General features: G+C 46.4%; 2 protein-coding genes across 2 annotated transcripts; one reads left to right on the top strand and one right to left on the bottom strand.

The window, feature by feature from the left end:
- The first annotated feature begins 3,339 nt into the window (after window positions 1-3,339).
- Window positions 3,340-5,067, top strand: LOC136476830 (uncharacterized). Its single transcript, XM_066474791.1, has 2 exons — window positions 3,340-3,500; window positions 3,595-5,067. Exon 2 carries the CDS (start codon window positions 3,641-3,643, stop codon window positions 4,559-4,561), a length of 921 nt encoding a protein of 306 aa, XP_066330888.1. The 5' UTR covers window positions 3,340-3,500; window positions 3,595-3,640; the 3' UTR covers window positions 4,562-5,067.
- Window positions 5,068-8,963: 3,896 nt separating this feature from the next.
- Window positions 8,964-10,051, bottom strand: LOC136476837 (uncharacterized). Its single transcript, XM_066474804.1, has 2 exons — window positions 9,748-10,051; window positions 8,964-9,606 (listed from the first exon to the last, which is right to left on the bottom strand). Exons 1-2 carry the CDS (start codon window positions 9,827-9,829, stop codon window positions 9,404-9,406), a joined length of 285 nt encoding a protein of 94 aa, XP_066330901.1. The 5' UTR covers window positions 9,830-10,051; the 3' UTR covers window positions 8,964-9,403.
- Window positions 10,052-23,745: the final 13,694 nt, after the last annotated feature.

Genomic DNA, 23,745 nt, shown 5'->3' on the forward strand with positions numbered 1-23,745 from the left:
GCCAAGACTACACCCCACTATATATGTTCACTAGCACCTTGCAAAGATAACAATTAAGCAACAAAGGTGCCGGGCTAGCTAGAGCTCTCCTAAATAATTCTAGGAGCAAGGTTACACAAACCTATGCCACTAGTACTTTAAACAACAAGGGAGCTCCTACATATGCTAGTAAGCAAAAGCACAAAGCTAACTAAGCTCACTAGCAATGCTCAATAACAAGGCAACCAATGCCTAATTAGAGAGCGCAAATACTTAGTTACACAAACTAAGCAATGTGACTAACAAGGTTACTAAAACCAAATTAGCCACGCAAGGGAGCTACTTCTATGCTACACAAGCAAGAAGGTAATTAGCGAGCTACACAAGCTATCTAATTACAAGAGCAACAACACAAGCTTAATGTATATGAATGTAAACGCAAGCTTGTGTAACGGGGATGCAAACCAACGGGAAGAACAAGGTTGACACGATGATTTTTCTCCCGAGGTTCACGTGTTTGCCAACACGCTAGTCCCCGTTGTGTCGACCGCTCACTTGGTGGTTCGGTGGCTAATTAGCATCACCCGCTAAGCCCGCACGTCGGGCGCCGCAAGAACCTACCCCTTGAGTGAGGGTAGCTCAATGACATGCTTTACTAGAGTTGCTCTTCGCGGCTCCCGCGGGGCGAGCACAATGCCCCTCACAAGCACTTCTTCGGAGCACCACACAAGCTTCTTGCGCGCTTCGACGGAGACCACCACCAAGCCGTCTAGGAGGTGGCAACCTCCAAGAGTAACAAGCACCACCGGCTTGCAACTCGATCACCTAGTGCCACTCAATGCAACCTCACGATGCAATCGCACTAGAATCGCTCACTCACACAATCAGATGATCACTATCAAGTATATGTGTGATGGAGGGCTCTCAAGCACTCACAAGCATGGACACTAAGTCCCTTGAGGTGCTCAGCACCAGCCATGGCCGAGGGCCACTTCTATTTATAGCCCCAAGGGCTAAACTAGCCGTTACCCCTTCACTGGGCAACGGTCGGGCCGACCGGACGCTCCGATCGTGTTGACCGGACGCTGGACCTCAGCGTCCGGTCGCCCATAGACAACCACATGTCCTGGTTCCAACGGTCACTTGACCTGACCGGACGCTCCAGCTTCAACTGACCGAACGCTGGACCCTCAGCGTCCGGTCGTTTCCAGTAAGCTCCCGAGTATGACCGAACACGTCCGGTCGAACGCGATCGGACGCAGCCAGCGTCCGGTCACACTCCAGTTACTGTGTCACCATATGTCAGCCTGACCGGACGCAGCCTTCCAGCGTCCGATGCATTCAGATCCAGCGTCCGGTCAGTTGACCGACGCCGGCATCTTCGCGACCAACTCATTTTCACTTCTAACTTCTTCACCCTTTCACCAATGTGCTAACCACCAGAATTTGCATCCGGCGCAATAGAAAATAGACATCACCATGTGTACACCACCATGTGTATATGTGTTAGCATTTTCACAATCATTTCCCAAAGGATGTTAGCCACTCAACTTGCCACGCCACTCGATCCTAGCGACAATGCAAAGTTAGATCACTCGAGTGGCACTAGATGACCAATATGCAAACAAGTTTGCCCCTCTTGATAGTACGGCCATCTATCCTAAACCCGGTCATAAACTTCTCTACACACCTATGACCGGTGAAATGAAATGCCCTAGGTTATACCTTTGCCTTGCGCATTCCAATCCATCTCCTTCAATGTCGATGCAACACATGCACCAACACGATCAACAATGATATGATCCACTTCATATCATCATATGATTATATTGGTTCATCGATCTTGACTCTACTTGCTCTTCACCGTTGCCATCGTCCATCGGCGCCAAGTCTTGCTCAAGCTTCACCGCCACGCGGTCCATTACTCCAAAGCCTTCGACTTGCCCTTCACGCTTGCAACTGGTCCATCAAGCCAAGTCTTGTCTTGATCTTCTCCACCTTGATCACATGACTCAATGTCATGTCTCATATGCAATAAGCTCCTTCATCATCACATGTGTGAGCTTTGCAACATCTCCAAGCCATTTTCACCTTCATGGCATATGTTGCTCACACACATGTACCTATGGACTAATCACCTGTGTATCTCACATAAACACAATTAGTCCACCTAAGTTGTCACTCAATTACCAAAACCAAACAAGGACCTTTCACCTCAACAGGTGAAATGATGCTTCCTATAACTCCCTTCCACCTCCCCACAGCCATCAGTTCACCGCTGCAACCGGCCCTACATCTGTAGGGGTATTTTGGTAATTTCTCATCTATCTTGGTTGCCGTGCCTAGCTCTAGAAATGCAAATAAACCGGGACGGAGGGAGTAGTCATGAAGACCTGGATGCCCTCTAAAAGAGAGATATAGCGAGACAAGGTTTTGTAGCCGTCAAAATGTTTTGTAGAGAAGTGACCTCGTTGGAAAAAAAAACAGTAGCTTCCACTAGATAGCAGACAGAGCATAGATGATACTTGTTGATAGACTACCAAACAATACTTTGAAAGCGCCATGCTCCGTAGGGTTCTGGTGAGCTCTCCCTCTCATCTTCCCAAACTATGTCAGCCTTAGAAGAAAAGGGGTTTGAGGAGGAAGGCAGGCCTGGTCGAGGCGGGGACGTCATGGCCATGGCAGCAGGCGGAGGACAGGGGGGTGGGTGGGTGGGTGGTGGTGGTGAGGGAGAAGGTGGCGCCGTGAGCGCGCTAGTGTTTGGCCGGGTCTCGATTACAGAGCTCCGGCCAAACCCTAACGGGGCGACAGCGAGGGCGAGGGGCGAGAGAGAGGGAGAAGCCACCGGGAGGAGGGAGGACCGTGGGAGGAAGAACAATAGCATTGTTGCCGAAAAAAGAATATAATAATTTGCACTTTTTACTATCTATATTACAGGCGGCTGCAATATAGATGCGTCCAAATAATATTCTGTTAGGAAATTATACGATTTTTTTTGACATAAAAGGCCATCCTATCCAACATGAACAGTTTAGACTCTCACTAACATACCTGGCGTTGGCCAGCTAAAGCCAAGCTCGGCCTCCTCTCGAGTCCGACGTCCAATCAGACGCGCAAAAGTTTGAGAGACTCGTGATATCGTACACCCGCAGGTCGCCCAGCTCATGAGACGAGACTGCACGTCTGCACCGCAAGGTTTCGCTGCAGACCGGCGTCAGCTGTCAGTCGTCACACTCACACCCCAAACCCGCACGTGCCGTTGACCGCCGCCATTTCCTGTCTCGGCCCAAACAGCCACCAACCAGACACGGCCCAGGCTCCCCTCCCTGCACCGCGCCCCATACACCCGCGCCCGCTGACACTCCTCCCCGCCAACCACCCTTCGCGTCGCCCACGACTCGTCGTACACCCGGTCCTCCCTCCTTCGCTGAGTTCGTTCCCCTCCCCGTCCCCCTCTCCCCCGATCGCGCAGCTACGGCGGAACCCTAGCGACGAATTCCCAGCCGAACCGACGATTCCAAGTAAGTTCTGCTCCCCTTGCGCTCCATTCTGCCCCGATTTGTTCATGGCCGTGCTGGTTCGGTTAGATCTGAGCATACGGGCTTGCATCATTAGGGTTCCGACCGCGGCGAGCGCGGGGGCCGCATTCCGGGAGCGGGTGATGGCGACCTGCCGCAAGATGGCGCGCGTCGATGTCGCCGAGCTGAAGCAGCGCCTGGTGAAGCGGCTGGGCCGGGAGCGGGCGGCCAAGTACTTCGCGCACCTCACCAGGCTGCTGAATCTGAAGCTCACCAAGGTGGAGTTCGACAGGCTCTGCGTCTCCACCATCGGCAAGGAGCACATCGCACTGCACAACGCGCTCATTAGGGGGATCATAGGCAATGCTCTGTCGGGGGTGCCTCCGCCCAGCCGGCAGGCGGTGACGGGGCAGTCGGGCACCACCACCGCCCCGAGCGGGCAGTGCGTGGGCGTCGCGCTGCCTGTGGTGGGGAATGTGGGGGCAGTGCTTGATTCGGGTGATGGTGAGCTGGCGAGGGAGCGGGGGGCGCCGGTCGGGAAGGTGGTGTCCGTGGAAGATGGGGAGGAGGTGGAGCAGGTCAGGTCTGCTCCGTGCGTCCAGAGCCGGAGCCCGATAACAACGCCATTGGGGATTTCAGTTGCTGGGGGCAGTGGTATGAGGGTAAGGAGGAGGTTGGATGATCCAGTGGCTTCATACTATGATTCTGGACATTTGCTGGATACGAGTTCTCTGTGCGAGGGTTTGCAGCGGCGGCTGCACAGTAATGGCACTGGAGTGACGGTGCAAGCCGTCGATGCTTTGAATCGTGGATTAGATGAGTTGTTGCGAAGGTTGATTAAACCGTGCGTGGATTTGTCAAGGGTAAGAGCCAGCAGTAGAAGAATTAGCAAAGTCAATGAAAGGTTTGTTGGTAGAATGAATTCGTTGCAAGAACCAAATCAGGGTCACTGTACAACGTTGCAAGATTTTGCAGTTGCTGTGCAATCTGATCCACGTTTGCTTGGTCCAAATTGGCCCACACAAATCGAGAAGATACAGTCAATGTCATTTGGAGGAGAGTGATACATAGTAGCCTGTTATAGCCGATGAACTTCTCTAAAGGGGATGCTGTTTGCTGGCATTGAAGTAAATGAAGCGGCAGACCAACAACAGGGCTACAAAATCTGAGTATTGCAGTACTCACAAGCAAGAAATACCAAGGCCCAACTGGTGAACAAAGGTAGATGCAATGGACAGTGTTGCATAAATTCTTTCTTGGGAACATATAGCCCGTTGATAATAAATTGAAGAATCAATAGGGTTGGCTGATGTCCAGGTCAAGCTGAGTAACTCGTCGACAAACATATCCTCAGCTCTTGGCACAAAAAACATGTTCTGATAGTACTTTTAGAGATTTGTTGTGATGTTGTAATAGAGCATTTTCCCCTTATTACAGACTTAAATGGAATCATTTTTCGCAGTGATCATAAATGATGCCTTCAATGGCTCATTGCTCCTGTACATTGTACTCAGATTATGGCAACGACCGCTTGCAATTAAGATAAAAGTTTAACCCTGTTGAAGAAATATATATGCTTTTTTTGCTCAGTGTCTTCAAATTCTCTCCTATGACTGGAATGTAAATGTTCTAAACATGCACTCATCCAACTGAGCTACAGTTGCCAGGAATTATGATATGTACATTTCTAATCGAATCAATTCTCTGGTTCTCTGGACCGTTGATTTCACTTCTCCTATTACTGTAGTTTCTTTTATTCTAGCATAGAAGAATTTCTTATTCTGTTTTGGAATTTGTTTGCTTGAATACACTATGCACCTTGTTCTAGCATCCATGAAATGAGCAACAGTTATTCAAATGTTTATTTGGTAACATTTTTTAATGTTTCCTTGGAGTTGGTATTCTTCTTTGTGAAATTTTCAGCATCTGGTCCGATTCAAAGATAGAATCAGTTGTTTTGGGAACAAATGTCTCAGCTGAGTAATTTGGGTTATATTTTGATTTTTTGACACAAAACTTATGCTTCGTTTCTGTACATCCTTATAAAACTTTGCTTGTCCTGAGCATATTTTTCTTTTTGTTATCTTACTGGAAGTGCTATAGACATATAGTGACTGTAAAAAAAAATGATTTTACCCTCTTAGAATGGTAAGCTCGAGTTCTGACTATCCTCTTTTGTTTAGAAGCATGGTGTCTTTGTTGAACTTTTTGCTATGTTCTTGGCATGTCAAATGTGGTTATATACTCTAATTTGATGATATAATTTTCTTGCAAATGATGTTTATTTATCAGTTGTCTTCTTGTTCTTTGACGTTTCAATATGTCTATGCTGCCCGCTACGAACCTTGGTAGCCAGGATGACAGGGCTGAATGCAACCAGGTGCATAATATCCTTATTGAAGCTAGCTGGAATAACCAGCTAAATTAGGTTTGGTTCACAGGCAGCTTACACGGTTACACTGCATGTGAAATCCCCAAGTTCCTGCAGTCTCAGATCTAAGAACCCGTATGTGGTTGAGAAATATTGTCCTTTTTTCCCTTTTCTTTGAGAGGAAATTACCTGAATTCTTATGTCTAGTATACTGACCATCTTGAGATCTTGTACTTCGGCAGTTGTCTTGCAGGTTAGTGGTTTGTGGGTTGCACCTCATGCCCATGGACAGCCATGGAGATTCAGCAAGGTGCAACCAAACTTATTCACCTGTTGCTGAATTTGTGAATGCCATCCACTGATTCATGTTGATCAAAATCAAATCTGTGATGTCAAACAAGCACTCCTTTTCTGGAATGAATTCTCATCAAAAGAATATATCCATTTCTGTCTGTTCTGCCAATTTACAGGGCTCGGGAGTCACATACTCACTGTCATGAAGTGCAGGATTTCTGGTTAGAACTGCTTAAGCATAGCTTATGATAATTTTACTGTTCCCAAGTGAGTAAACTAAGAAAGTTACGAAATAGCTAGATTACTACATACTTGGAAAGTTTTAAAATTATATGAGTGAAGATTGTTCATGCCATTTATGGGCGTTGGCTTGGGTTGATTCTGTTTTCTCTTATACTTCACCCCTCGGATATTACAGATTCTGATAGGAGCAGAATTAGAACAGGAAATAATATCAGTGATTAACAATGGATTGTGCTGCAAAAGGTGCCCCCTCAATATCGCAAAGGGATATGGTGGTCTCAGTTCTGTCCAACTGTGTGAGCTTGCTCAGGCTTAAGAAAACACTGAAACTGGATTTCTACGAAGCCAATATCAGACAGATCTTCATTGTCTCACACATATAAGTACAAAGGACGTTTCCAGACCTTATTGTTTGGGACAAAAGGTGCCCCCTCAGTATCGCACAAGGGAGAAAATAGAATAGTAACGTCTTAAGTTCTGCTGTTGAAGTATGGGATCTTTGTTGAACTTCCCCCTGTATTTCTCTAAATCGATGATTTAATATTCCTGCAAATAATTTTTTTACCAGCTCTTTGATGAAATTTCCATATAGATATGCTGCACCGGGGATGGCCAGGAACTGGATGGCAGGTTTGGATGCAACCAGGTGCAGAACATCCTTAATTCCTTATTGGAAGCAGGCTGGGTTTTGTTACTTCAGACTTGGTTTGGTTGACATGCAGCTCTCAGTGTCTGTGAAAGGTTGACTGGACCTCCAAGTTTCTGCTGTCTCAGAACTCAGAAGTCATGTGAAGTTGAGAAATGTTGCCCTTTCCCCCCTTCCTTTGAGAGGATATTACCTGCATTATCATTTGCTAGTATGACCAGTCATTTTCTCCAGATCTAGTTGCAATAAAAATTCTTCACCTGTTGCTTAGCAAGTGGATGTCATCACTCATGAACCTATCCATATTGATTAAATCTTTTGTCAAACAAGCAGTCAAAGTGTGAAATTTCTGGAATGGATTGTCAACAAAAACATCTCCGATTGAGTCTTTGCCTGCCAGTTTGGAGGGCTTTGGAGTAAAAAACTCACAACCATGAATCACAAAATTTCTGGTTACCGTTGATGAAGATATATTCACCTGTTCCCAATTGAGTAAATAAACTAAAAAAAAGTAATTATGAAATAGCAAAATAACAAGCTTATTGTGTACCAGGTAACATTTTCGATTTATATCCAGTGAAAATTACTCGTGCCATTTCTGGGCATTGGTTCAGTTTCCTTCTGTTTTCTCATGTACCGCACATCTCGAGTTATATAGATTCCGATCCGTTAGGTGGTTAGAATAGGAATAAAATATAGTTACTGATTAGCAATGAATTGAGCTGCAAAAGGCGCCGCCCAAAATCGAAAAGGCTTAAAAAAAATACGGTGGTTTCAGTTGTGCTTAAAAAAATACTGATATTCTGGGTTTCTACGAAGCCGGAATCAGACACATAGATCTTCATGATCTGATACATATAGACAAATGATACTTCTGAACTTATGGTTCGAACAGGGTGGGGGCCGGGCAACCAAATAACTTGTCGTTTATATTTTCACGCTTTATATGATGATTACTAGCTCTGCAGCAACCAGCAACTCTATCAAAGTGCAAGTTTAAAATGTGCAGAATGAGATATTTAATTTACTTCGGAAACAGAAATATCAACAAATATAGCACGAGGTTCTTTGTTGCTCCCCTACCTATCATTTTCTAGTGAATGTGATATGAGCACAGGCTTATTAGGTTATTAATAAAATATTAAAATGCTGGTACTTTTGACCATTTTATGTTTTCTATATTCATGAAAACAACATTTAATTTTCACCTCAAATCATTCTCCATATTATTAGTGAAATAATGCTTTAAGAATTGTCTTTTATTTTTTTATTCTCCTAACTAAATTCAAACGTAGTATAGTGCGTATTTCTGCAATAGTTATTCCAGTGAAAAATTACTACAGACTACAGAGCTCAAACGTATACATCGCTACTAATATTGTTCCCATAAAGTTTGTTCTGAACTTAGAAGAAAATTTTCAGTCAGTCTTGTGTGGAAAGTAGTTATCTGGGGTCCAGTTCAAATACCTATGACTCAGTTCACATTAAAAACACCGTGTTTGTAAAATGTTCACACAAATCTTCCTTTCACATCTAATGTGTGTGCTGTGCACAACACCTCCGTTGGATCCAGCCAGACAGTCTCGAGCTACACGGATTTGCCGCAAAACAGCGTACGTCAAGCTCAACTTGAGCTAGCCATCGCTTGGACGTAAGAAACACCAGGATGTTATGCGCTGGTTGAGCCTCAATCTTGACCGCTTGAGTACGTCAGCTGCAGAGAACAGAAGGGTGGTGGTAACGTAGTGATGACCAACACCAGCTCCACTACTCCACATATCTTTTGTTTTCTTGCAGAAAGACCAGGGTGACTACGTGCTTTCCTCGTCTTCACACGCTCACTACAAATGGTTCCAGTTGTACTCTAGCTGATACACCTGTACCTCCTCTCGTCAACGATATATTTAATTAGGAGTTATTAACAAAGGCAACGAACTCATCAAGCACGTAGTTCAAATGGAGGGGGGAAAATCACTTGCTAGGTGAGTGGTATCTTTTTTTTGAAGAGGATTTCATTTGCACTGACACAAGTCACAACAAAAGCCTTCTCTGTTTTGAAGTTATTTTTGTACATCTCGATCAACTCTCTCTCTCCACTTACTCCAAACTCTTCCTATGTACTCTCTCGCCGGAACGATCGTCTCTCGATCTTCGACGGGGCACGACAGTATCGTGTCTCGAACTAGCACCTTGGAAGCTCGATCACTGGCTCCTGACGACCCCGATCACGTTCGAGATTTTGGTCGCGAGTTCATAAACCTTGCGACCTTTGATCTTTCAAGAGCAAGGATAATTAGCAGAAAGCTTCTTCTTTTTCGCCGTTCATTCATCAGGCTCATTGATATGCGTCGCTCAGAACGCGCAGCAGTAGTAGATGAACCGCCGCCACGCGTTCTTCCTCTTCCTGGCGCCGGCGGCGGCCGCGACGGCCGCGGCCGCGGCGGCCTCCTTCTCCGCCAGCGGGACCGGCCCGTCCGTCGCCCTCAGCATCTGCCACATGACGTGCACGTCGTGGTACTCGCACGTCCGCACCTCCTTCCTCAGCTTCCTCAGGCCTGCATTCATAAACCCATCCGTAAGTCGATGAGAAACGATCAGAACAGGCTAACAGCATCGACGCCGGCCGCCACTTGGCGACTACGATCGACGGCTGATAGGGAGTAGATCATTCAGAGCGAGGCAGCTAGCAAACGTACCGGTCTTTCGCCGGAGGCCGAGGCGCGCGGCGATGCCGAGCCAGACCCTCTTCACCGGCACGGCAGCTCGGTCCATGCACATCTTCCTCGATCTCCCGCTGCTTAATTTCTTGCCGGCGGCTGGATGATGATCTCCTCTCGTCGATCCTTGGCCTCTCCTCTCGTTGTGTCCTTGCAGCTCTCACTCTCTCCCTGGGCAATATAATCCCCAAATCACTCGCCGCCTCCGCGATCCGCGCCACAGATCGAGAAGCCCTGAATCGGGAGAAGAAACCACTACTCCTGGCAGCTGCTTCCTGCTGATGGATGAGAGCCTGAGCCGAGGCTGGTCAGGGCCGGGACCTTTTATAGCCGAGGCGGTAGCGGCGCGGGGGAAGGGGAGTGGCCGAGTGGGGTGGGTGGGGGGGGGGGGGGGGGGGGGGGGTGGGGGGGGGGGGGGACAAGGGAGATGCGCGTGCGATCCGGGGGCTTTTCGATCGGGGGGAGTCGGCGCGGCGCTGCCGTCCGATTTGGACGCGCGAGCAGCACGGGATGGTCGCTGTCCGCGGCCGCGCCCCAGGTGTCGCTGTCCCCGGCTCGCGCGGGCTTCCGCGCGGGTTCCCTCGGGATCCTGGCGTCTAGCGGGCTGCCGCAGTGCCGCGTGAGCGATCCCACGGCTGGGGCGCGCGTGAGCTGGAACCTGCTCCGCGGAAACTCGGAAAAATGAGAGCCGAGGCCTTTGGTTTTGGTTCCCAATTTTCGTCCGGTTAGTTTGGCTTATAAATTATATTTTTTTAAGTTAATGAATGATATTTTTTTATAATAAATTAGCCAACAGTATTTTTAATCATGTTTTGTCAGCCAAGCGAAGCGAACATTTGCTTTTTCTTTCGTTCGCCTGCAGGCTGAGAGCCGGAGGTGGAGTGAGGCCGTGGAACGGGCGGCGTGACAATCACGTTCTGATGTTTACAGCGCAGCCTTTTTCCTGTGGTGGAGTGACGAGATTGTGAATCGGAGTCAACGATCTGGCGAGCGAACCGGTGTCATACACGACAACAAGTAGTTAAGAGTAAGCGTAGTTATTTTTGATCTCCATCGAAACGAGGCAGGGGAAGGGCGCTCCTAGCGCCGGACGTCTGACGTGTGAGACGTGTCTGGACATCGGGTCTTCGCACCGAGCAAACCCGCTCGCCCTTCAAACAAACCCGTCCGTTCCAACCGCTTCACTTTTCTTCACCGCTCGACCCTCTATCCCCGGCCACTCGCTTCTCTTCACCGCCAGACACCCGCCCTAGCCACTCGGTTCTCTTCACCGCCCCCCCCCCCCCCGCCGTGGGAATACAACGAAACCCGCTTGCTCCCCGTATCACCTGTTCCCCCACGCTAGATGTGTCACATCCTCATTGCGCTCCCATCAGAAAATTGTTTTGCAACATCAAACAAAACGCAATACGAGGTGAAACATCAGAACAAGTCTACTGCAATATCAGAACAAGAGCGACTGCAACAACACAACAAAGCTACTGCAATACGAGATGCAACATCAGAAATAAATATACTAATGCAACAAAGAAAAATTACTTGTTGCAACAACAAACCAAAGCTACTGCGACAACAGAAACCAAGCAAAATGCGAGATGCAACATCCAGAAAAAAGACTATTGCAGCAAAGAAAAATTGCTCGTTGCAACAGCAAACCAAAGCTACTGCAACAACAGAAACAAAAGGGCAGTGCGAGATGTAACATGAGAAAAAAGACTAATGCAACAAAGAAAGACTACTTGTTGCAACAGCGAAACAACACTACTGCAACAAGAGAAACAAAAACGCAAATGCGAGAAGCAACGTCAGGAAAAAAAGTCTAATGCAACAAAGAATTATTGCTTGTTGCAACAATAAAACAAGCCTGTTGCAACAAAGCTTGCCGGAACCCTAGCCACCGCCGCGTCCCTCAGATCCAGATCCAAAGAGGAGTAGGAGGAGAGCTCAGATCCAGAGGAGGAGGGAGGAGGGCTCAGATCTAGATTCAGAGGAGGAGGGGCAATGCCTCAGATCCAAATCCCTCCGCGTCGTCCTTGTCTCCGGTGGGGTGCGAGAGCCGGGTCACAGGGAGAGTGGGGGTGCATGGAGGTCGTGGAGGCGCGATGGACGAAGAGAGGAAGGGAGCACAGGCGAGCGGGCGCGCAGCGAGCTCGCGTGCGGAGGGAGGGAGGGAGGTCGCGGAGGGGCGAGGGACACAGGGACGAGGGGAGGGAGGGAGCTCATGCAGCGCGGAGTGCGAGTGCGGGAGAGAGTGAGGGCGGGGGAACGGGCGGAGTGCGGGATAGAGCGACTGCGGGGCAGATTTGCTGCCATCAGGGATAAAAAAAAGATCCGTCGTGACCATTGGAACGTGATCTCGGCTAACTTCGAGATTATTAATCACAAGATTAATTATATATTTTTAATTAAACTAGATATCACGAGGCTACGGATTGAATGACAATCAGTTTATGTTTATTTTTTGAGTTAAATGCACCAGAGATCCATTAACTTGTGAGGAGGTTTCAGTTGGGTCCATCAACTTCCAAAATAATTTTTTGGGTCCATAAACTTTAAAAATGGTTCACTGCAGTCCATACCTATTTATTTAACCTTAAATTCAAAGCACATTTATAGAAAACCCCTTCCCACACGCATGCAGGTGCATGCATGGCTCTATGCGCACGTGCTCCAAGCGGACGTCGCGCTCACCGGCGTAGGGCGGACAAGGCGGACGCGGGGTCGACGCGAGGCACGTCGCTTCGTCTCCGAGCTCCAAGCAAGATGCAGGAGCGGGGGGGGGGGGGGGGGGGGGCGCTACCGGGCAAGGCGAGGCCGTGGTACAGGCATCCTAGGGGCCAGGGCAGGGACGCGACAAGGCCGGTGAGGCGCGGCTCTGCTCCAGCCTCCGAGCGGTGCGTGCGCACTGCGCATAGGCAGGCACGGACAGGTCATGTGCAACCGGTGGCCGTGGCGAGCAGCTGCTTCGGCAGGCAGCCACGGCAGGCACCCATGGTAGGCGGCGGGCAAGGGGCAGCCGCGGCGGGCGGTGACCATGGAGCGGCCGCAATGGGCGGCTCCTGCGACCTACAGTGCCTGCACTGCTGCTTCCCTGCTGGTGGCTTCGGTTGGGCTCACCAGAGGCTTGGGGAAGGCATCTTTGCGATCCGCGTGGCTCCCTTCAGCGTGCGGCGTCGACGACGTCATGCGGGCCGTGGATGCCGACGATTTGGGAAGTTACCGTGACGGTTAGATTTGGGGGTAAAGCGGCCCCCATGGCCGGGCAAGCAGGCAAAGCGACGACATGAAAAAGGAAGGGTCTTTGGGGGTGCTCACCGGTGGGCTTGGCGCCGGATGGTCGCGTGGTGCAGATCGGGCTCGACGCGGGCAGAACGTGAGCGCCGGCGTGCATATCCTGTCATGGTCACGGGGCTCCGGGTTGGTGTGGCACCGGAGAGGACCAGTGGCATCTGGGTTGGTGTCAAGGTTGCAACTTGGCGGAGGGGGTGAGGACGCAGTGTAGATGGTGGCCGGGCTCATGGTTCAGAGCGTGCAGACAACCTACAGACGGTGGTCGAGGTCGAGGTGGCTGCGGGGAGGACATTGATGTGGTGGCGAGGTCCATGTGCGACGTCGTGGTGGACGGTTGAAAGGTCCTTGTGTGGTTTTGGTAATTGAGTGACAACCTAGGTAGACTAATTTTGTTTATGTGAGATACACAGGTAATTAGTCCACAGGTACATGTGTGTGAGCAACATATGCCATGAAGGTGAAAATGGCTTGGAGATGTTGCAAAGCTCACACATGTGATGATGAAGGAGCTCATTGCACATGAGACATGACATTGAGTCATGTGATCAAGGTGGAGAAGATCAAGACAAGACTTGGCTTGATGGACCGGTTGCAAGCGTGAAGGGCAAGTCGGAGGCTTTGGAGCGATGGACCGCGTGGCGGTGAAGCTTGAGCAAGACTTGGCGCCGATGGACGAAGGCAACGGTGAAAAGCAAGTGAAGTCAAGATCGATGAACCAATATGATCACGTGATGATATGAAGTGGATCATATCATTGTTGATCATGTTGGTGCATGTGTTGCATCGACGTTGGAGGAGATGGAATGGAGTGCGCAAGGCAAAGGTATAACTTAGGATATTTTATTTCACCGGTCATAGGTGTGTAGAGAAGTTGATGACCAGGTTTAGGACAGATGATCGTACTATCAAGAGGGGCAAACTTGTTTATATATCGGTCATCTAGTGCCACTCGAGTGATCTAACTTTGCATCATCGCTAGGATTGAGTGGCGTGACAAGTTGAGTGGCTAACCCTTTGGGAAATGATTATGAAAAGCTAACATACATACACATGATGGTGTACACTTGGTGGTGTTGGCATATTTACAAAGGAGAAGAAGTTGGAGTTGATGTGGATCAACTCGGTGAAGAAACGGAGATGAGAAAGGTCCCACAGAGTGGACTGAACTCTGGTCACGCAGTGACCGGACGCGGAGGCTCAGCGTCCGGTCAGTGGTGGCAGTCAGCGTGCAGCGTCGGTCAGTCGACCGGACGCTAGGAGCAGTGTTCGATCCTGTTGTCGGACGAAGTGGTGTCACTGGAGAGTGACCGGACGCTGGGGCTGCGTCCGATCATGTCTGACCAGACGTGTTCGGTCGGGGTCGGTACCTTACTGTAAACGACCGGACGCTGAGGGTCCAGCGTTCGGTCAGTTGAAGCTGCTGCGTCCGATCAGAAGATGACCGTTGAGATTGGAAGAATGCCGTTGAACGCAGGTGACACATGGCTATCATCGGGCAACCGGACGCTGAGGTCCAGCGTCCGGTCAACCCGACCGGAGCGTCCGGTCGGCCTGACTTTTGCCCAATGAAGGGGTAACGGCTAGTTTAGCCCTTGGGGCTATAAATAGAAGTGGCCTTTGGCCATGGCTGGTGCTGAGCACCTCAGGGGACTTTGTGTCCATGCTTGAGAGTGCTTAGGAGCCCTCCATCTCACACATACTTGATAGTGATCATCCGATTGTGTGAGTGAGCGATTCTAGTGCGATTGCATCGTGAGGTTGCATCGAGTGGCACTAGGTGATTGAGTTGCAAGCCGGTGATACTTGTTAGTCTTGGAGGTTGCCACCTCCTAGATGGCTTGGTGGTGGTCTTCGTCGAAGCCTGCAAGAAGCTTGTGCGGCGCTCCGGAGAAGTGCTTTGTGAGGGGCATTGTGCTCGTCCCGCGGGAGCCACGAAGAGCAACTTTAGTAAAGCGTGTCATTGAGCTACCCTCACTTCTGGGGTAGGTTCTTGCGGCGCCCGACGTGCGGGCTTGGCGGGTGATGCCAATTAGCCGCCGAACCACCAAGTGAGCGGTCGACACAATGGAGACTAGCGTGTTGGCAAACACGTGAACCTCGGGAGAAAAATCATCGTGTCAACCTTGTTCTTCCCGTTGGTTTGCATCCCTATTACACAGGCTTGCAATTACTTTCATATACAATGAGCTTGTGTTGTTGCTTTTGTAATTAGTTAGCTTGTGTAGCTTGCTAGTTACCTTCTTGCTTGTGTAGCATAGGAGTAGCTCCCTTGCGTGGCTAATTTGGTTTATGTAACCTTGTTAGTCACATTGCTTAGTTTGTGTAGCTAAGTAATTGCGCTCTCTAATTTGGCATTGGTTGCCTTGTTATTGAGCATTGTTAGTAAGCTTAGTTGGCTTTATGCTTTTGCTTACTAGCATGTGTAGGAGCTCCCTTGTCGCTTAAAGTACTAGTGGCATAGGTTTGTGTGACCTTGCTTCTAGGATTGGTTAGAAGAGCTCTAGCTAGTCCGACACCTTTGTTGCTTGATTAGTATCTTTGCAAGGTGCGAGTGAACATAGATAGAGGAGTGTAGTCTTGGCTAGACCGATAGTTTTAATTCCGCACTTGTTTCGGTTAGCCAACGTGATTATGTTTTAAAAAGGACTATTCACTCCCCCTCTAGTCACCATCTCGACCCTTTCAATTGGTATCGGAGCCCGGTCTCTCATTTGTGGTCTTCACCGACCCGAGAGGATGGCGTCTAATGGGCTAGATGTTGGTGAGGCACACATTTTTGATGGCATAAACTTTGCACTTTGGAAAAATCACATGCTTGATCATTTTCGTGCAAAGGGACCTAAATTCTGGTGGGTTGTCACAAGTGGTCTCACCCATATCTTGGACCATAGAAATCTCACCAAAGCTCAAAGAGTTCTCTATGAATTTGATGCACATGCTTATTATTTTCTAATGGATGCTTTAAGCTTTGATTTGATGAAATAAGTAAACATCAAGGGAACCGCTCGTGAGATATGGGAGTCCATCAAGGAAACTTTCGGTGATTCCTCCACATGGGATGATGGCAAATTTAAGGAGGATGAGCCCAAGAAGGAGGTACATGAGTGTGTTGAGCATGACCGCAACTTGGTGATTGTGGAAGATTGTTCCACCTCATGGTCAAGTGATAATGATGATGATCGATCCACTACAAGTTCACTTGACAAGGTTGATGATGACGCCACAAGTGTTGCACATGATGATTCTACCTCAAGCACACTTGATGGTGATCTTGATGATGATGTTGGTTCATGCTCAAGCCATGATGTTGATGCTACTACAAGCTCTCCAACTATACCACATTGTCTCATGTCACAAGGTGACACCAAGGTATCAAATGATAATGTGGTTGATCATATTGATTCATATGATGAGCTTGTTAGTAGACTTGCTAGCATGACCATATCTTTAGAAAATGAGAAAGCTAAAACATTGAAATTAGAAAATGAAAACTTATTTCTAAAGAACTCTTGTGAAGAACATAAAGACTTACTTGATGCTTATAAATCTTCATATGATGAGCTTAAATTGAATCATGAGACACTACTTGCATCTCATGATGAATTATTAGAACAACATGCTTCTCTCATTAAAACATTTACAAAGAAACTTAAAAATAATAAGAGCTCATCACATGGATCAAATGATAAATCACAAATTGTTGCTAACCCTTGTGATGTAGGCAAGAAGCATGTATCCACCTCTTGTAATGATTTATTAGATATGCCATGCTCTTCACATATAGATGCTTGTTCTACTTCTATGTCTTGTGAGACTAACCTTTTGAAGGAGAACAATGAGCTAAATGAACAAGTTAAGAAATTGAGCAACAAGTTAGAGAGGTGCTAAACTCTCAAGTCACCTTTGAGCATATGTTGAAGACTCAAAGAAACTTTGGTGATAAGAGTGGAGTCGGCTTCAAGACTAGCAAAGTAAATCATCAAGAAAGCCGCAATGACACAAGTGGCATTGGCTTCAACAAGAGCAAGATCAAGGGCAAAAGATGGGGCAAGAGAAGATATGAAATAGAGATAAAGAAGCAAGAACAAGAGAAGCTCTCTCATTTCATGTGCTTCAAGTGCCATGAAGTGGGACATCTTGTAAATGGTTGCCCCAATGAAGAAAAGCTCAAGTTGAAGAAAGAAGAAGAGAGGCTAAGACATGTGAAGTGCTTCAAGTGCCACACTTGGGGTCATCTTACCTCAATGTGCCCAACTAAGCAATTGGTGAAGCAACAAGTGAAGCCTCAACCAAAGCCACAAGTTGAGCAAGAGAAGACACCCTAAGTTCAAATCAAGATCAACCATGAAGATGGTGGTGATTTGATGATAAAGAAGAAGAAAACAAGAAGGGGTGGAAAGGCAAGGCATCCAATGCAAACTCAAGATACCAAGATGATGAACAAGAATGAAGATGAGAAGAAAGATTATGCTCACATCAAGTGCTTCAAGTGTGGAAATATGGGACACTTTGCCTCTAAGTATCCTACCAAGCTTGAGAAGAAGGCTCAAGCAATCCATGAGAGGCAAGGCAATGAGAAGCACCACATGAGCAAAGAAGAGAAGGCTCAAGCAAAAAGAAAGTGCTACTCATGCCGGGAAAGGGGACACATGGCACATTCATGTCCCCTAGGTAAAATTTCTAAGCCCATTTCAATTAATGATCATAATGTGCTTAGAAAGGATGGTGATGGTACCTCTATGGTTGCTATTACAAAACATCCCGCTACTCATACTAAGGCATTACCTAAGTATGTTGCTCCTAACTTGAGAGGACCCAAACTTGTTTGGGTACCATCAAAAAGTGGATGATTGTTTGTAGGTATCATTGGTATTAGAGACTTGATTCAATTGATCTCATATTGATCATCATATGTTGAGTCAAGTTATGAAGCTTAGTGCACATCCAAACCCAATGCCAAGAGAAAAATTGAGTGAAGTCCAAGTGCTACAACATACAAGTGCTATATTTCAAGTTGTTGGTAATTCATTGGATATATTTGATGACTTACAAATAATTGAGTTGAAGCTTGCTAGTTGGATGATCATGAGCTAACCAAGGTATATCTCTTGTTGATCATTTCACTTGGGTGCATATGAGTTGATTGAATTAGATAAATATGCAAAGTTGCTTGCTATAAGTTGATTGAATGGATAATTGCTTAGTAATCAAGTTTGGATTGATTTATGTTGGATAAGTTCATAAGATGACTTTTAGTAAGTGGTTTGAATGGATATATGTCTTATGGAAGTATTCAAACAAGTTAGTTTCAAGTTTGATTCACATTTGATGAAGTATAGCTCAATTGTTGAAATTTGTCCTATATTGCAAAATCTGAGCTAGCTGTGATCTTAGCCATGTTTGAGTGATCAAAACCTATTGGATTGGCATAAAAATTGGTGTACATGCTCTAGACTTATGGTATAAGATGCTGTACAATTTTCATGAGAATTGGATAAGAAATACTTTGGTTTTGGAGTGGATCTTGTCAGCCATAGTGCAGCAGTTTTCAGCATATAGCAGTGGTGGAAGAATTGATCTATGGCAGCAATCTAGAAGTCAAATGAAGCTCAAATTTTTACAGCTACTAGATAACTTAGTAAAGAATATCTCCACCAAATTTCGCGGTATTTGTATTTGTACTTTGAGAGATATGCTTATTTTTTTGAAGGGTACAAAATCTGTCAGAAAAGTGATAAATGTTGGATTGATCTAGAGTCACTTTGATTGAAAGGTCCTCAAGTTGGAAACATGTTTACAAGTGTTTGAGGTACCTAAGTTTGGTTTTGAGATAATCTAGAAGCATGACAAGATATGAGTACAAGGCCATTTGATAGTGGAGTGTACTTTGCATATATTTGGTACTGAAATTGGAAGATCAAGATCAAACTCAAGATGAAGTTGAAGGTTAAGTTCTAGTGACTATTGAAAACCATTTGATAGAAAAAAAGAACTTAAACAAGAAGAAAGAAAAGGACTTAAAGAAGGAATCAAGGTTACTCACCAAGTTAAGTGCATCACTTAGATCAATCAATCAAGTCATTTCAAGTGAGTATCAAGAATGGTTCTTGGAGAGAGGTTACTTCTCCCTAGTGTAGGGGCTTGCTGCCTATGTGTAGGTAAACCAAGTGTGGTACTTGGAAGGCTAACATGGAAGTGGTGATCCGAGGAACATTTGAGATGCTTAGTTGAAGCAATCAAAAGGGTTGATCAAGAAAAGCAAGCAACACCCAAAAGAGAGCTAGTCATGATATTTTAATTAGTATTCCCAAATTGATGCTCTCATGCAAGCGAAGATCAAAAGATAAAGCAAGCCAACCATAACAAGAAAGTGCACTTGATCATAAGTGGTATTCATTTCATATGGGTGAAGAATAGAATTCAACATGGTATCTATTGGTCTTCACCAAGCTTATAATTAGACTTCACATTGCTATTGGAGTAATGAATTGGAATCTATGTGACTATCCTCTACTCCAACATAGCAAATGTATTATTGTAATGTGCATGATCATTTCATCCCTTACTAGTATGCGGTTAGTGTATATAGTACATGCTTCATAGGATCATGCATAACAAATGAAATGCTTAAATTCATAGCCTACCACTATTGTTTGAATGATTACTTGATCTAGTGGTTAGTACATGAATTTGTTCATGAGCTAGTAAACCCAAGTACTTGACTCAATTTGGATTGTTAACAAGTGACAAGTACAACATTGGTAAGATAACCCTTGCAAGAGGTGTGAAAAAGCTTATCATTGGTTCAAACCGGACTTGGAAGCTTAGACAAATCAATTTAGTTCAAGTCAATCATAGAAGCTCATGATAGTGATAAGAGTACAAGCGCAAGACAACAATGCAAATGGATATCTAGTTTGTATATTTCAAATGGTATCTAGACTCAAGTATTTTATCAAGAATCTACAAATAATGTCTAGATCAACTCACAAGTGATATCCTATAAGTGGTACTCATGAAGATAGCAAATGTTCAAGAAATAGTTCTTTATTGATAAATCCAACAAGTGGTTCTATACTAGAAAATTCTTTTAAGTGATATCATATCTACATATGGTATCAATCATGCAAGATGATGGTTCTACAAGTGATCCTCAACTTTAAGTGATCATCAAATGAAGAATGCATCCCTCACCTACAAGAGCTCGAGTGTATCAAATGGATGACCCATGCTATCACATAGGGGGAGATATACCATAAATTGATATCAAGATCAAAGATTCTATGTGTGGTATTTCAAGAAGCCCTACACAAGATCCAAGTGATACAAGTTACAAGTAGTGTCATTTCAACAAACAAGAGATGTCCATAAAAAATGCAGGATTCAAGCTTCAACCATCTACCCCAAATGTATACCTTTGCATCAATAAGAAGCACACCTTTTATGGAAATTGATGACAAAGGGGGAGAGATTGTACAAAGATATGAAAGCTTGATTGAATGGGGGAGAGATTAAGATTGTACAAGGGGAGAGATGAGATATAAAAGAAATAGAGGTTGGACATGAACATGGACAAAGAGGGAGCAACATTGAAGAAAAGAGATGGATCAAAATTCTTGGACAAGAGAAGCACACAAGTAGGGGGAGCAAGCTCATGAACTTTGATTGATTGCATTTGATATGCGCATATTCATGTGCTTGCTTGCATTACATAAGCCTTCAAATTCAATATGCATGCTTGTGTGGTGTATGCTAGTTGTAGAACTTGAATGATGATTTGATAACTAGCATACATAGGATGATAGCTAGACACCTGGTATGTTTTTCAAGTAATGCTAGTACCTTGCTTTTAATGTTGATCTCACAAGGTATCTAGTGTTTTTATTGCCAAGTGATGTCTATCTAGCCATGGTGCTAAGGATGAACTTCAAGGTGCAACTCCGGTTGGTATCACCTTCAAAGGTTTACTCTATACACCTTAGCATCATCCGGTAGTAATTACTCTCCCACAATTTTAATCTATGTATATGTGCGACCTTTAAATCAAACACTCTAGCACATATATAGGGGGAGCTATTACTACCATCTCGGGTTTGTGGTACTTGTCCAAAATCATTTTCACATGGTAAAATTGCTTAAGCAAGCAACATGAATCCAAAAGAGCTTAATTTCTATATCTTTGTAGAGTTGTCATCAATTACCAAAAAGGGGGAGATTGAAAGGTCCTTGTGTGGTTTTGGTAATTGAGTGACAACCTAGGTGGACTAATTGTGTTTATGTGAGATACACAGGCAATTAGTCCACAGGTATATGTGTGTGAGCAACATATGCCATGAAGGTGAAAATGGCTTGGAGATGTTGCAAAGCTCACACATGTGATGATGAAGGAGCTCATTGCATATGTGACATGACATTGAGTCATGTGATCAAGGTGGAGAAGATCAAGACAAGACTTGGCTTAATGGGCCGGTTGCAAGTATGAAGGGCAAGTCGAAGGCTTTGGAGCGATGGACCGCGTGGCGGTGAAGCTTGAGCAAGACTTGGCGCCGATGGACGAAGGCAACGGTGAAAAGCAAGTGAAGTCAAGATCGATGAACTAATATGATCACGTGATGATATGAGGTGGATCATATCATTGTTGATCGTGTTGGTGCATGTGTTGCATTGACATTGGAGGAGATGGAATGGAGTGCGCAAGGCAAAGGTATAACCTAGGACATTTCATTTCACCGGTCATAGATGTATAGAGAAGTTGATGACCAGGTTTAGGATAGATGGTCGTACTATCAAGAGGGGCAAACTTGTTTACATATCGGTCATCTAGTGCCACTCGAGTGATCTAACTTTGCATCGTCGCTAGGATTGAGTGGCGTGACAAGTTGAGTGGCTAACCCTTTGGGAAATGATTGTGAAAAGCTAACACACATACACATGGTGGTGTACACTTGGTGGTGTTGGCACATTTACAAAGGAGAAGAAGTTGGAGTTGATGTGGATCAACTCGGTGAAGAAACGGAGATGAGAAAGGTCCCATAGAATGGACCAAACTCTGGTCACGCAGTGACCGGACACTAAGGCTTAGCGTCCGGTCAGTGGTGGCAGTCAGCGTGCAGCATCGGTCAGTCGACCGGATGCTGGCTCTAAAAGTGATCGGACGCTAGGAGCAGTGTCCGATCCTGTTGTCGGACAAAGCAGTGTCACTGGAGAGTGACCGGACGCTGGGGCTGCATCCAATCACGTCCGACTGGACGTGTCCGGTCGGGGTCGGTACCTTACTGTAAACGACCGGACGCTGAGGGTCCAGCGTCCGGTCAGTTAAAGCTGCTGCGTCCGGTCAGAAGATGACCGTTGAGATCAGAAGAATGCTGTTGAACGCAGGTGACATGTGGCTGTCATCGGGTGACCGGAGCATCCGGTCGGCCCGACTTTCGCCCAGTGAAGGGGTAACGGCTAGTTTAGCCCTTGGGGCTATAAATAGAAGTGGCCTTCGGCCATGGCTGGTGCTGAGCACCTCAGGGGACTTTGTGTCCATGCTTGAGAGTGCTTAGGAGCCCTCCATCTCACACATACTTGATAGTGATCATCCGATTGTGTGAGTGAGCGATTCTAGTGTGATTGCATCGTGAGGTTGCTCGAGTGGCACTAGGTGATCGAGTTGTAAGCCGGTGGTGCTTGTTACTCTTGGAGGTTGCCACCTCCTAGATGGCTTGGTGGTGGTCTCTGTCGAAGCCCGCAAGAAGCTTGTGCGGTGCTCCGGAGAATTGCTTTGTGAGGGGCATTGTGCTCGCCCCACGGGAGCCACGAAGAGCAACTTTAGTAAAGCGTGTCATTGAGCTATCCTCACTTCCGGGGTAGGTTCTTGCGGAGCCCGATGTGCGGGCTTGGCGGGTGATGCCAATTAGCCACCGAACCACCAAGTGAGCGGTCGACACAACGGGGACTAGCGTGTTGGCAAACACGTGAAACTCGGGAGAAAAATCATCGTGTCAACCTTGTTCTTCCTGTTGGTTTGCATCCCTGTTACACAAGCTTGCAATTACTTTCATATACAATGAGCTTGTGTTGTTGCTTTTGTAATTAGTTAGCTTGTGTAGCTTGCTAGTAACCTTCTTGCTTGTGTAGCATAGTAGTAGCTCCCTTGCGTGGCTAATTTGGTTTGTGTAACCTTGTTAGTCATATTGCTTAGTTTGTGTAGCTAAGTAATTGCGCTCTCTAATTTGGCATTGGTTGCCTTATTATTAAGCATTGTTAGTAAGCTTAGTTGGCTTTGTGCTTTTGCTTACTAGCATGTGTAGGAGCTCTCTTATCGCTTAAAGTACTAGTGGCATAGGTTTGTGTGACCTTGCTTCTAGGATTTGTTAGGAGAGCTCTAGCTAGCCCGGCACCTTTGTTGCTTGATTAGTATCTTTGCAAGGTGCGAGTGAACATAGATAGAGGGGTGTAGTCTTAGGTAGACCGATAGTTTTAATTCCGCACTTGTTTCGGTTAGCCAACATGATTAAATTTTAAAAAGGACTATTCACCCCCCCTCTAGTTGCCATCTCGACCCTTTCAACGGTGGTGCCCGGCGTGGTGACATTTCCGATCGTGGCCGCGACGTCGAGGTGAAGGCGTTCCAGGGAGGCTCGTTGTTCCTCGGCGTAGACTGTTGGAAGATTTCAGAAGCAACATGATGGCGTCGAGGGC

This window comes from Miscanthus floridulus, chromosome 1 (genome assembly GCF_019320115.1).
Source record: "Miscanthus floridulus cultivar M001 chromosome 1, ASM1932011v1, whole genome shotgun sequence".
Lineage (NCBI taxonomy): Eukaryota > Viridiplantae > Streptophyta > Magnoliopsida > Poales > Poaceae > Miscanthus > Miscanthus floridulus.

What these genes read in the sequence shown, in the direction of transcription:
- LOC136476830 (XM_066474791.1), top strand. Translation starts at nt 3,641, where the DNA reads ATGGCGACCTGCCGCAAGATGGCGCGCGTCGATGTCGCCGAGCTGAAG.
- LOC136476837 (XM_066474804.1), bottom strand. Translation starts at nt 9,829, where the DNA reads ATGTGCATGGACCGAGCTGCCGTGCCGGTGAAGAGGGTCTGGCTCGGC. An exon ending in CGGCCTCCGGCGAAAGACCG is followed by an intron (nt 9,607 to 9,747) that starts GTACGTTTGCTA and finishes TTATGAATGCAG; the next exon opens with GCCTGAGGAAGCTGAGGAAG.